Here is a 14519-nt window from a genome sequence, read left to right on the forward strand (position 1 = left end):
ACAGTGTATTTTGGAGCCGTGTGCTGTCCGTGTAATTGCAAAGACATCGCACGACTGCATTACAGCCTATGAGGCTATTCACGCGGACCAATGGTCTGTGTGTACAAACCCGTAACATATTTGTTTCACGGCTGATAGCAGTGCAGGTAAGTGCGCTGTGTCCGTGTACATCAAACAGCACTGTTGTCCGTGTGCCGTCTTATGCGAGTTGCGTCTGAGCCTCTCCGGCGTGAGTCTCACTTACGGCTAATGTGCGCCCAGCGTGAAGGGTTGTCAGGTCAGGTCAAATTTCCCAAACTTGTGTCTATGTAATGTCATATGGATAAAGCGCCTCGGACCCCAGAGGATCGCCCAGTGGCGATGCAGAACCGCCAGGCATGGCGCATCGCGTGCGATATGTTGTAGTGTTATTCACGTTTCTTCCTCCTATATAAACTCGTCTGCAGCATTATGTGCCAGATTGCCATGAGATGTAGGGTCTTCCTTTATTTCTCACAGAAAAACTCCTGGAAATGATTGGCGGGGGGGGGGGGGTATAAACCCCCCCCAAAAATAAGCCCTAGCTACACTACATGTAAAAAAAAGTACTCACCTAGCAGCCGGTGTTGGGGTCCTCACACTGGTCTCCGTCACTGCTGCAGGCTTCCATGTCCTCCGACACGCTGACAGAGGATTTCTTCCTGGTAAGCGTGGCTTTAATACCCTGCCTCCAGCATGCTAATGCTCTGATTGGTTAATCGAGCGCCGCATCAGCCAATAAAAGCCGGCACTGGATTAACCAATCACAGCCATTTAATGATGGCAGCACGTTTTATCTTTGAGCGTTCCCTTTGAACGCCTTGCCCATAGTTTTCAATGGGGCCGGCAAAAACATCTCATGGTGTGCGACGCGAAGCTTCCCACTGACACAAATGGGAAACACTTGCCGATCCGCTTGAGAATCGCTACTTCCCTGATATAAGGTGAGGCGTTTTCATGTCCAAAACGCTAACCCGATATCAACCCGAGCTTCACAGTCCGATATTGCGCTCGCTGTGTGAAATCAGCCTTAGGCCGGCGCCCGTCACGGCGCCCCCCCAGAGACCCCCAAACTTACCTGCGGATCCGGCGTCCTCGCTCCCGCATGACGCTTCGGCGTGACACGCCACAGTGTCATGTGACACGCCGGCCACGTCACATGACACGCCCACCGTGTTACATGACGCAGCCGGCCGTGTCATATGACGCGGCGGCGGTAGGCGGGGAAGCGGTGTCATGCTATCTTCCGCTGTGCTACAGTGGAAGATATCGTGACAGACGGCTTCCCTTGACTCCGATGGAAGCCGTCCGCGCGTACACCCGCGGCAAATAGAGAATTCCGCACCGTGAGCACTGAGCTATTAGGTTCAATAGAACCTAATAGCTGCCGGCACGAGGCGGATTTCCACCGCGAATTACGCGGCGGAAATCCGTCCGTGGGAAGGAGCCCTTAGGGTTTACGCACATGAACGAGTGCGACATTACATTTTTGGTTCCAAATCGTTTGGAGATAGAACATGATGATTCCACACGGCTGCTGTTTACTACCGCAGCAGGGCAGTCCGAGCGAGAACAATAACAGCAGGGCCTATTTCGCTACGATTTTATACGAAAATCGCCTATTCAAGTCTATTGGCGCATTTGACAAAATGAACTGCATGATTCGACAGCAATTTGTTTTAAACACATGTAGCTATGGCAACCGTAATTTTAAAAAAGGGAATTAGGGCGGCTTCATACGAGTGTATGCGCATATTTGCAGGCATCAGCACAACTTATTTGCGTGTGTGTCTGCGTATAGTACTGTACTTTTTGCGCATGGGACATGGGCAAGATTTCTGCGTATTTGTGGGAAAATAGCGTCACAAATGGCCGCGAGAGAAAAATCGCAGATGTAAATAGACCACTGAAAACAATGGGCTCTACCTCAGCGTGCGCTTTGTGCGTCTCGCAGCGCGAGAATCTCACTTGTGTGAATGCACCTCTGGGGCTTAATCACACAAACGGAAGCGCATTTGGTGTTTGTGCGGACAAGATGTGCTTACGGCCCCGCGGTCCGCCCGCGCTGGCGTAAATTCGTGTGCGCACCGTGTTTGCACACACAGTATACACGATTTCATATGTATATGCGCCATTTTTCTACATGTCATGCGCATTTATATCCGCCCATCGATTTCAATGGACTCTTGCAGTAATTGTGCACCAAGATGGGCCACACCGCACGAAATAATACACTCGTGTCAACAAACCCATTGTGGGTTCTATTTATTGGGTATTCCTAAATGTGCGCGTGTAATACGCCCTGCAGATACGCCTGTGTGAATGCACCTTTATCATTCATCCTATTGCAGCCTGCTGCGGTATAGGCACACAAGTGGCTGATAACAGAGGACAACAGCACAGTAAGCGCAGCTCTCCCCTCTATTACCAGCTGCTGCACCCCCCGCCTGCACAGGCTAATCCAGTCACACAAGTCTGTCAGGAGAATTCCTCCAGCTTTGGAGTTCTCCCTCGATAGCCTCGGCGCTCCGCTGCTCCCGCCTGGCTGCCTCCTCCCCCTTTGCTCCAGCGTCTCCGTCTTTCCCTCGGCCGGGTTGGATGCGCTCGTCGCTCGGCCGGCTCCCCTGCCTCCCCGCTCTCAGCCCAGGCTTCTCCTGATCACTGAGCGGCCGGTGACAGCGGCTCCGGCGGAAGGAAGATGGCGGCCGAGGGCATGATCCTTACCAACCACGACCACCAGATACGTGTCGGGGTGCTGACAGGTAATAACGCAGCGGTGCCGGCTCCTCCGTGTGTCCTGCACCCACCTCTTGCTTCCCATTGACATGACAGCGGCTGTGAATGGGGGCTCCAGCCGGCAACCTGCATCTACAAAATGGCACCTGGCTGCTAAAAGAGACCATCTTCCAGCAAGAGCGATCTCCCTGCGGCCCCTGATCGGTGCATCTGCAGTATCAGCCCCGTATCAGCCTGCTGCACGGTGGATATGCGGGGGGATACATACCTGAGCAGCAGATCTCCTGCTCTGTGGCAGGACAGCGAGTGCATATCTGCACATATATAGATGATATGCCCTGCACTGGGCTATTAGACCATATCTGCTCCCTCTACAGATATGGAAATTCCTCTGCTACTGATCCGCTATGTATTATTACACCCTTTGGCCATTGCAATCCTGATGGATCCCCCTGATGTGCAAATAGCATCACCTTGCATGTAATAATAATAATGTATTGCACTAGCCGATATGTCAATAGCTGATCTATAGAGAGATCTGTATCCGCACGGACTTGGGAGGAGGGAAGGAATTGGGAAATCCACCCATGGAGACTAGATAGGGATTGCAGCACAACGTGGCGGTGGACGCTGCAGTGGGGACGACCGGACCAGATTTGCAGCTGTAAGAGAAAAAAAAAACCCCGGCAGCTATTTTTTGACTCCAGGGAGGACCAGGCGTTTATTGAGGACACCCAGGCCCTGCGACAAGCATCTCCATCGATATGCCATATCCGTACGTGGCGATATATCAATGCATATATACACTCTGCTGACGGATAGAAGGGGGGATTGTCCCTTTAACAGAGATGAGAAGCCAATGCCTCCCTTCTTCCATCGCTGCCTCTTAAGATCTCATTTTCCTTTTTTTTTTCTTCCTTCCCTTCGTGATTTATTTATTTATTTCCCCCGAACGGGGAGGCAGCGGAGGCTTCAGTGACGTACGAGAGGCGAGAGAGCCTGAGACCAGCCGTCTTGAATCTGCGAGCGAGGAGCTGATCTGCAATGTAAAAGGGGGGATTCCACCCGGAATGCACCGATTATTTATGCTTTTGCTATTGTTACCTAACATAAATAAATAGGACCTATGTAATAATAGCGCCACGGTGCGTCAGCGAGGGGTTAACGGGGAGCAGTGCCGCTTACAGATCTGCTCCCTGCTTTGAAATGCAGATTTTTTACGAGGTACAATGCAGATATTGCAGCTGACCCCGTTTCCCTTCTGGTGGTCCTCCTCGGTAACGGCGGCGGGGGAATTAAAGCAGTTTGTTGGGTGGTTTTTTGGGAAGGGGGATTTATTTGCAAGTGTGCAAAGGAAAGAAATGTCTATATATTGTGGGAATCCCCCGTCCTCCGCCTCCCTCTCCCTCCTGCGCTCCTGACATGGAGCTGTTCGCATACAGCGGTGCTGATCTCTCGCCAGAAGGGGGGTAGCTCCTGCGTGTGGAGGGGCCGGAGGAGCTTATTAGGGGGGCCGGGGTCGTCCCGGCGTTGGGTAGCGGTCCGTTGATTGAGAACTCCGCTGCTAGATTAGTTCCCGTACGGAGTGGGGCTGACGACCGCGCCGGGTTACTATCGCAAAGATCCCACGTATTTCCTTCATACTGGGGTTCAGTATATTTCCACGGAGCGTTTTTTTAGAATGCGCCATTTTTGTCCGTTCATTACGCATTGTATACAGTATCTATTTATGGCAAAGCATTTTTTTTTTCAATCGGGGTAAAAGAAGTTCACAGATTGGTGCTGTCGAAAATACTACAGTATATAACTTGTAATCTATTGGTTAACCGTCTGCCCATTATGGGCTTAGGAGTCCAGTGGGCGGTCCTAATCAGTGATTTATAGTCATCCTTGGGTGCATCGGCACAGAGAACTAGCAGTTGGTCACAGATTAGGACCGCCCACTGGACTTCTAAGGCCGGTCACACGCTACCATATTTCGGGCTCCGTTTGGCGTCCGCAATGCGCAAAGACTAGAACCTATTCATTTTAGTAGGTTGGTTCGCTTTCCTGTATTTTGCGTGCACATTTTGGTTGCACAAACCCCCCCCCCCCCCCCCCCCCAGAACATGTTCTATTTTTAAAGATCCCCATAGAAGTCAATGGGGTTTGCGCAATACGTAAGGAGATGCGTGAAACACTGCACGATTGTGCTGGAAAAATATCACTTCTGCAACGATCTAAGACTAATTGGCCATTTTAATCGTGCGTTTCTGTTTGTTGCGCACAAATGAACATGCCTTACGGGTGCAAAAAGTACGGTAAAATGCGCACGCAAATACACGTACAGCGATGTGCAGCCGGCCTAATCTATTGGTTAACCGCCTGCCCATTATGGGCTTAGGAGTCCAGTGGGCGGTCCTAATCCGTGATTTATAGTCGTCCTTGGTCACAGATTAGGACCGCCCACTGGACTTCTAAGGGCAGAGCAGACGTTTCGATAAATAAATTGCAAGGTAGGTCGGTGACAATACCGTATTTTGGTGTCCGTTTGACATCCGGAAGAGGGAAGCGCATCCCAGCCTGACCGCAGGTTTCCCAACCCGAACACTGAGTATCATAGGCAGGGCTGTGGATTCGGAGTTAGAGTCCCATTATGGTGGAGTCAGAGTCAACCCCCAATTACAAAAAAAATATATATATATATATTAAAATATTATCTAATTAATTCAATGCAGGTTTTGTTGCCTATTTCCTTTCAGGAAGGTTTTGCGCAGTCCTCTAACTAAACGCACGGCGGGTTGGATGTTTAGAAGTTAGGAAAGATTTGTGTTCTGAAATTGTGTCCCAATAAATCTATTTCTCTCTAGATATCTGGATCATTATAATAGTCTGCTGTTACCGTTGCAGTGCAGTAAATGTATCCCTTATGTCATTTATGAAGGGTCGGAGGTTTGGCTTACCGACTCCCCAGCCCTGACCATAGGAATGTATGGTGCTCGGAGTTCAGAGCTGGGGCGCACTTGTGTATTCGGGACACAATATGGAGGCTGTGATACGGTATTGTGTCACCGGCCTTATACTGACTCCTCCCACAAGCTGTATATCAGCAGCCTGCTCCATATCCCGCTGATTGGGCTCCATTTTCAACGTGACCGATTCAATTTTTCCTCCATCCTGCAACACCAGACCCCACTCCTTGTAAGCGTGGTAGCCTATCAACGCATGCCGTGGCAGCATTGCGTGCATTAAGTTTCTGCCGCAGTCATGTGACATCACTATAAACAATTAGAGGGCGGGTAGTTTGTAAAGTAGTTTATGTTAAGATTGCCACCCACCAAATGGGTTGATGAATCTCCTAAAACTTTTTATGGCCATGTTCATATTGGCATAACTTTTTTGTTTTACTGTCCTATTACATTTTTTCTGTTGATTGTTTACATATAGTTCATCCGGTTGTACTGACATGAGTGTGTCACTGCGGAATGGGCTTTTTAAGGATACAAATAATCTCTGACATCTAATATTACATGTGGTCATGATTAAAGGGAGGGGTTGTCCCACTTCTAGCTGTTTTGCTGCAGGAAGTAGACAGCTCCGTACATTGCAGTGGCCCAGATTGGTACTGCAGTCTGAGACCTATTCACTTCACTAGTACTTAGCCTGCAGTACCAACCTGGGCCACTGTGCAATGTACGGAGCTGTCTACTTCCTGCAGCAAAACGGCTAAAAGTGGAACGACCCCTTTAAATAAAACGCGGGTCTTCTGTCCATGCCATACTCGCCTTGATGATTTTACCCGATGAAATAAAGAATGAGAAGCTTTATCCGGATAGGTGATGCGTTCTGTTTCCTTTTTACATATTGGCATTACACTTTCGCTTCGAACACGTTGAAATGTAAAGTGTAGTGGATTACAGTTGCCTTCTGCTTTGGTCCATTTTTTCATGAAAGGAGCGAGAACTCTCATTCATATGTTCTTTTAGGCCATATGGACATGTCAGGATGTCACGTTAGGGTCCTTAATGAGTCATACCGGAGAGTCACTCTGGTTTATTCTCGAACCGCTATGTGTAGCATAGATGACGATTCATTATTGTACCTGCCCAGAAAAGCCTTCCTGAGAGGATGAAAATCTGGCCATACTCATAAAAGTTGCTTAACACTCCCATGTGTGTTGGGGTCCTCCGACTCATTCCGAAATCCGTAAAGCGGGGGATTGGGCTTGTTGAATTTCAGTATGCCTAATCCTTCATTCCCAACGGAGATAAGCTGCTTCCAGCGTTATCCATTCTAACTTGTTACTGTTGTTGAAGGGGCTAGAAGAAAGAAAATCACCTTTCAAACATCCCGGAGCTCTAGTGTCGCTGGTTCTGTCCCTGCTGACCTAGTCCCAGACGTTCCTGCAGTGATCACATGCCTGTCGTTCATATGACCACTGCAGCCAATCACTGGCTTCAGCGGTGATAATGCAGCAGTCATAGGAACTATGTACTGCAAGTGATCATTGCTGGAGTGTTGGGACTTATACAGGGGTGGGCAAAAATATGGAAACACCATACAAAATAAATAGGATTTTAATCATTAGCACTGAGCTGCCCTTTTGACCTCTGCTTGGCTGAGAGATTTCCCACCAAATTTGTGTTTACTTCACCTCTTGCCCTGCTCTGAGTGGTACCTGGTAACAACAGCTGAGTGGCTCAAACCCCTGACCAATTGAACCTTGTTGCTCAGATAGATGTTCACTTCTGCGCGGCAGCATCTGTGTCATATTACCTCCACTTAAAATCGGTCTCTACATGTCTGATTCAAATAAGTTTCATGAGATCATAAATCTTAAGGCGTGTATTTCGTACGGTGTTTCCATATTTTTGGCACTCCTGTACATACTTTTCTGCCCTCTAGACATTTTTTTTAAACTTCCCCTTTAGATTTCAGCATTGTTCCCCCTTTATGCTTGTATTGCACGTTCCTAGCTGTTTGTTACAGTCGGCTGACATACAGATGCAGCAAATTTTACCTTAATTGGGATAGCAGAAAGTTATCTAAACCCATTAAAAAGCTATTGTTCATAAATAAACATTGTAAAGCAATTTAAAGTGTAAATAAAGCATCCTCATAGCGCGGCACGCCGTAATATCATATGGCATTAAGAGTCATGTTAAAGAGACATGCATGTGTATATCTGGGGATCTGGAGCCACCCTGGATGCGCTCCCTCTGGTGCTCCATAGGCTCCAACGGGGCATGGTGCCAGAATGAATAATGCTGCAGTGAGCATGTTTGGATGCAGCACAACTATGCTGGATTGCTGGGCCTATGGGAACTCTTACTTTTGTCTGACCCAAGTTATAATACTATTCAGTGACACAGGACCACATCAACAGTTTTTTTTTAAATTTCTCGATGTTTGTATAGCGCCAGCATAGTCTGTAGTGTTGTGCCCGATCTGTAAGAAGCACCCGTATCACAATGGGAAGACACCTCTTTATAAGATCAGGAGCAAACACAGATTCTAACGTAGGCACTTGTCCCCCAGAACAGTAGTACCATGCCAGTCCTAAGCCTTACATAAGTTGGCATCTCATTTAGGTTGGCCAATTGTTAGCTAAGCTGGTAAGGAGTAATTCTTAGCACAATGCTGACTATATGCTCTTCTTATTTGTTGCGACCCGTGGCACCTGCTGTCTGCGGCATCCTCTATCTCCAATGGGCTATGCGGCTGGTGCTGCATTATTCCTTCTGCCACTGCTAGCACTCATAGGGAATTTGTATGCTCCGCCTACTTCTTAAACTTATTCCAGCACTTCCAGGGTTACTTAAGGCACCTTCTTCATTAAGGTTCCCAAGTGTTTCGTGCAGAGGTGATCTGTATCTTGTCTGCTTGCCAGTTTTGACCCATCAGCCTATATCCAGCTTTCCCAAATCCAGCCTGTCCCTACTGCAACAAGTTCTCTGACTACTTCTTGCCCTCCTGCCTGATTTACCGTATTTCACGAACTCTGCCTGACTCAACCACCTCCTGTTATTTGGTTTGGTTTTAGCCTGAACCCTTAGTACCACTCTGGTATCTTGTGACCCACTTAGGTCAGCTGTCACTCAACTGAGACTACTCAGGAGTAAGGTTCTCTGCAGCAAAGAGCAGATCCCTCTAAAAAGGGGTTAACCCTTTGCAATCCAAATTTGGATTCAGGGTTTCCCAGGGGGAGGGGGGGCTTTCTCTTTCTGCCATTATACAATGGTGCCATCTGCTGGCTAGAGCAAGCACTGGGGTGTGTAACATGCTGGAGAGGCCCCGGACAACAGAAGGCCAGTAATCGACAGCAAGAATAGCCTGCCGGATGTCTTCCGACATTGGAGCTGTATAGCCTTCAATTAGAATGTCTTTAGACGTCATACAGTGGATTGGAAAGGGTTAAAGGTTGAAGACCAGGACTGCTTGGAACTACCCTCGTGAGTAGCCCTAAGCAAAATTGGTCAGTGACCGTGTTTTTGTGTGGGTGTCGTTACGCATAATGGATGTCTTGACTATAGGAACTGTTTTTGCTACTTGGTAGTCCACACATGGCGAGCCATCACACAAGGTAAAGTGGGCTATGCGTTTTTACCCTTAGAAAGTCCTATTGACTTCCGTGTAAAAAAATTGCGTGAAAATAAAATTGCAAGTGGCAGTGAAGTTTTTGTGAGAAAAAGTGCTGCTGATGCTCAAAAATTGCGGGTAAAAAGTCACGATTTTGCCGCGACTTTCTCGCAGCAATATCGCAGTCGCCAGTGTGAAGGAGCCCTTACAGGGGATGTAATAAGTCTACACACCCTGTTAAAAGGTTAAAAATCTTGCCCAAGATGAATCATTTCAGATCTTTTTCCCCCTCAGTGCGACCCCATTATCCGAACAATCCCATCGGAAACCAACTGAAATCTCTTAGGCTGGGTTCCCACAGGGCGGAATCCCGCAGGAAATCTCACGGTTTGGCTGCAGTGAACAACCGCAAGATTTCTGCGGGGAAAGCACTCCTTCAAACCCTTGGCACTTAGCTCCGGGTTTTGGAGCAGCTTGGCATGCTGCATCCGGGGAATCCACGCCACAGAGCCGGCTTCTGCCGTGACGGATTGGCCGTCCCATGTGGACAAGATTTTTGACAAATCTCGTCCACATGGCTGGCTAACTACAGGATTAGCGGCAGCGAAATTCCGGACAGAATTTTTGTGGCAAATTCATCCTGTGTGAACCCAGCCTCATGGTGAAAAACGTAACTTAAAAAATGTGGCTGCAAAACTAATACTTTGTTGATGTACCCCCTGACTTTCTGACAGCTTTCAGTGTTTTTGGGTCGGTGTCTATCACCATGGCACATCTTGACTTGGCAATCTTTACTCACTCTTACTTGCAAAAGCCCTCCAAATCTGTCAGATTGCATCTCGTGTGTAGCGCCCTCTTCTGGTCACCACATATCTTCAATGGGATTCAGGTCTTGGCTCTGGCTGGGCCATTCCAAAACTTTGCTCTTCTGCTGCGGCCATTCTTTTGGTGACTTGAAAGTCTGTTTGCGCTGTGAAACTCCTCTTCAGCTTTTTAGCCGAGCCCTGAATGTTTTGTCCCAAAATGGACTGATATTTGGAACTGTTTACAATTCCCCCCACCGTGACTAAAGCCCCAGCAGCAGAAAACACATAAAGCTGCCTCCACCATCTTCACTGCGGGTTGGGGGTCTTCTGGTGATGCACAGTGTTGGCTTTGTGCCAAACGGACCTTTTGGAATTCTGGCCAAAAAGTTCCCCCTTGGACTCATGAGACGTGACCTGTTCTCCCACATACTGTTGGCAGACTTTTGGTAAAACATAGCCGGGCTGGATGTTCTTTGTTAGAAAAAGTTTCCTTCTTGCCCCCCTTCGCCAAGCCCAGACATATGAAGAATACGGGAGATGGTTGTCACATGACTACACAACCAGGACTCGCCAGAAACTACCGGGACCGCGGTAACTTCTATAATCGCAGCTGAATGTGAGTCTAAATCTGCACCGATGGTTCTGGATGCTGCGCAATTTGCAGCAGAGTTATTTTCCACTGTTGAAATTTCACAGCATTTGCACTACATGTAAACATATTCTTAGGCCCAATGTCCACGGGCAAATTTGAATTGCGGAATCCGCGCGGGGCACCCGCATGGACAATCCGCAGTTCAAGCTGCTTATAGGAAAAAATGGGCGTCCGGAGCTGAATTACAGCATGCACCTTTTGGTCCGGAAAACAAATCGCAGCATGCTCCATTTTGCTGCGGTTCCCATACGGGCGGCTTCCATTGAAATCAATGGAAGCTGTCCGATCCGCAGCCTGTATGCAACGGAATTTCGCGGGAAAGCAGGAGCTATTTATTTATTTATTTTTTTAAATCTCTATTGCGCATGTGCGGCGGCCAGCGCTTCCACATACATCCGTAGTGAGGAGCCGTACAGGTAAGCACAGTCCTCAGCCGCAGGGAGGGTCGGTATCTACTGCAGGCTCCGCATGTGGAATCCAATCTGCCCGTAGAGATGAGGCCTTAGGGGTTGCTTGTAGCCTGTAGTCGGAACAACCTAGTTGTGTTTTTGGTTTTTTTTTTCTTTTCTTATTTTTAATCAAGTGTAGTTGTGAAGTTGTTCTTTTTTATGTAAAAGCATTAGAGAATGGTTGCAGATGCTTTAATACATGCAGTTTTTCAGTGGCCCACATTTTTCTTTTGCCTAGAACTGGTTCCATGAAAACAGCATGGTGATGACTTGTGTAAAAACTGAGTGCAGTTGTTCTTTAAGGTTTTTATTTCCCCATTTTCAGGGCTGTATGTGCTTCTATGTACCTGGAGCCGCAGAAATATTGGGGAGGAGCAGCACTATAGAGGGCTACCTGGCAATTGCTTAAGCTTTTACTGTTCCTTCTAAATTCCCCCACCCCTTCTTCCTGAGGGCCAATCGCCCTGATCTCTCCCTTAATCCTCTCTATTCCTCTCTGCACTCCTTTTTATCAAACTACTATTGTCCACATGTCCGTTCTATGTATGTGTGTGTGTGGGTGCTTCTCATACTCCACCCCTGGTGATGTCATCACTCCACCCCTGGTGACGTCATCGCAGGTCCTACAACATATATAAAACACAGAGCCTGACCGACAGAAGAAGAACATAGTTGGGGCTCTTGGAAGGGGAGGACAAAAATAACACAACTAAACCGTTATTATCTCAGACACAACTCGACAGTCTTAACAGAAGACACCGACCTACTGCCAGCACAGAGATCCGGTGGGCTGAAGGACCTGCGGTGATATCACTGCTGTGGTAGAAGCCATTGTGCAGTTTGGTAGAAAGTACTGTATACTGGATAAGCTGACCGCAGAAACCAGGACACGTGATGCCATGACTGTCATGTGATCATCTCTGTAGGTGAAGTCAAGGATCACATGACCAGGCACTAAACACTGTATCCAGGAATCTGCTGAGCTGGTGATGTCTGGAAATCAGCATGGATGTACCACAGGTGTGTGTATGTGTGTGTGAGTGAGTGCATCAGGATGCATGTAGGAGAGCTGTGTGTGTAATGTGTGGGATCAGGATGGATGTACCATGTAGCACAGCTGTGTGGCGCATTGCGCCACCAGAAACACTGGTACTATAATTTCCTAATAATTACTAGTAAGATTATAATCAGTGTTCAACCCCCTTCACTGAGCCGGGAGAGGTGAGTAAGCCACTGCACCTCAGGTCTGCAACATAAAATTTTCCACCGGGGATCTTAACCCCATAGTGTTTTTACGTCTTGGCTGGCTGGGCTTTAATCCTTTAGTACGTAAAGACATGCTTTCGCTGGGGATTAAAACCCTGCTGGCTCTGGACGTGACAGCTCCACGCTGATGGTTACCTTAGGTAGCTGACAACCTGGAGCTATCATGGGGGGGCCGCGGGAAGCCCCCCTCCAGGTCACGCGATTGCCAGTATCCATTGGATATCGGCGATCGCATCAAGGTCAATATAAAGCTAAAAAAAAGTTCAAGTTTCAGCTCCTCTTATAGATCAGCTCCCCTTACGGATGATCATTACATGTGTAAAAACCGAGGGGTCAAAATATGCAGTACACCCCTAGATGAATTCGTTAATGGGTCATTTGTGGGGGTTCTAGATCGTTTTGGCTGCTCAAGGGCTCTAGAAGTGTGCAGTGGGGCCTAAATCGCCTTCGGCTGTTCCTTTCATTTTGGGCTCCGTTGTGCATACAGACAGAAGATTAGGGCCACGGTGGGTATGTTTTTGGAACACAGGACAAACAGAGGTATCTATTTTGGGGTGCAAATCCTCATTTTCATGTGCACGAAAGAAAAAAACTGTCTTTAAAATGACATATTTACAAAAACGTGACATTTTATTTTTCTCCTCTAAATCGCATTAACTCCTGAAAAAAAAACTGTGCAGTCAAAATACTCCTGACCCCCCTCAGTGAATATATTAAGATGTGTATTTTTTTAAAAGGGGTCATTTGTGAGGGTATTAATCATTCCGACACCTATAAGCCTTTGCAATCTTGGCTTGGTGCAAGAAAACAAAGTGTTCCTCAAAATCTTAGGTTACATTTTTATGTCTCCTAATAGGTTTAAAAAAAAAAGGTTTTTCAAATGTGCGTCCAGAATAAAGTAAACAGATGGAAATAAATACCTCATCAAAACACTGTACAGTATGTTTGCACATATTTGAGAGATTGAAGTTGAAAATGTAAAAAAATGACAATTTATTCAAAATGTTCCCAATTTTGGCGCTTTTAATAAATAAACACAAATTCTATCGGTCTATTTTTACCACCTGAATGAAGTAAAACGTGGGGAAAAAACAGTGTCCGAATAACTTGGATATGCAAAGCCTTTATGGAGTTATTCTACATTAAAGTGACACATGTCAGATTTCCAAAATTTGTTTTTGTCATTAAGGGGTTAAAGTTAACCATTTGACCTCTCTATATCCCTAGGGACCATTACAATAACCTATTCACTGCTCTAGACCACCAGGGATCCTGACATTAAAGGGAATATGTCACCGCGGAATAGCACTGTAAACTTAGTTATGGTGCTGTGCTGGGAGGTGACGGGGAGCTGGGGATGTTTCTTTTATACTCGCCTGCTCCCCAGTTTCTGTGATGTTGTCCCATGAAGTCCACATGCGTGGTTTGATAACTTGACTCTTCTCAGACTGCTGTGTGCACACTCTCCTATAGAATTATAGGGGACAATGCGTACACAGTGGCCTGAAAAATTTTAAGACCGCGTGTGGACTTCATCGGAGCGCACTGCTGGAACTGGGGGGCGGGTGGGTATAAAAGATGCATCTCCCAGCTCCCCATCGCCTCCCAGAAAAGCACCATAACTTAGTTTAATATGCTGTTCTGTGGTGACAGTGTCCCTTTAACCCTTTTCCGCCACAGGGCATAAACATACGTCCCGATGTGGGAAGGGGTTGCCCTCTCTTCCCTCATAGTGGCTCCCAGTAGTAACAGCAACTCCCTAATTGGATTTTGACCAGGCAACATGCCTACAGGCTTTCCACTCACCCAATCTGGAATTCTGGTCTAGCGGCAACAGTAGCCGCTGCTGAGTCTGTGACCACTGACCTCTCACCTCGGCGTCTGCGCTGCGTACAGGACGGGACACGCAAATGCCGGGAAATAGAGGTCCGCGGTCATAGACTCTGCACTGCCACCGCTGGTGGGGGGAGTGGAATTCCTGTTAAGCTTGATGTATGGATGGTGTGTCGCATAAAATAAGGTGTTGGGCCTAAT

The 14519-nt window shown here is 47.5% G+C and overlaps 1 protein-coding gene across 10 annotated transcripts in view; it reads left to right on the top strand.

Moving 5' to 3' along the window:
• The first annotated feature begins 2609 nt into the window (after positions 1–2609).
• The window catches only part of GPHN (gephyrin), a 399070-nt gene continuing 387160 nt past the window's right edge, over positions 2610–14519 (top strand). For 9 of the 10 annotated variants that reach the window (XM_066608687.1, XM_066608686.1, XM_066608688.1 and 6 more), the window contains exon 1: positions 2702–2780. In XM_066608687.1, coding sequence (XP_066464784.1) covers positions 2717–2780 — 64 coding nt within the window. In that variant the 5' untranslated portion in view covers positions 2702–2716. Of the gene's footprint in view, positions 2781–14519 lie in introns of all 10 variants that reach the window. The other variant, XM_066608689.1, reaches the window with a different exon arrangement.

The sequence above is a fragment of the Eleutherodactylus coqui genome, chromosome 6 (assembly GCF_035609145.1).
Source record: "Eleutherodactylus coqui strain aEleCoq1 chromosome 6, aEleCoq1.hap1, whole genome shotgun sequence".
NCBI lineage: Eukaryota > Metazoa > Chordata > Amphibia > Anura > Eleutherodactylidae > Eleutherodactylus > Eleutherodactylus coqui.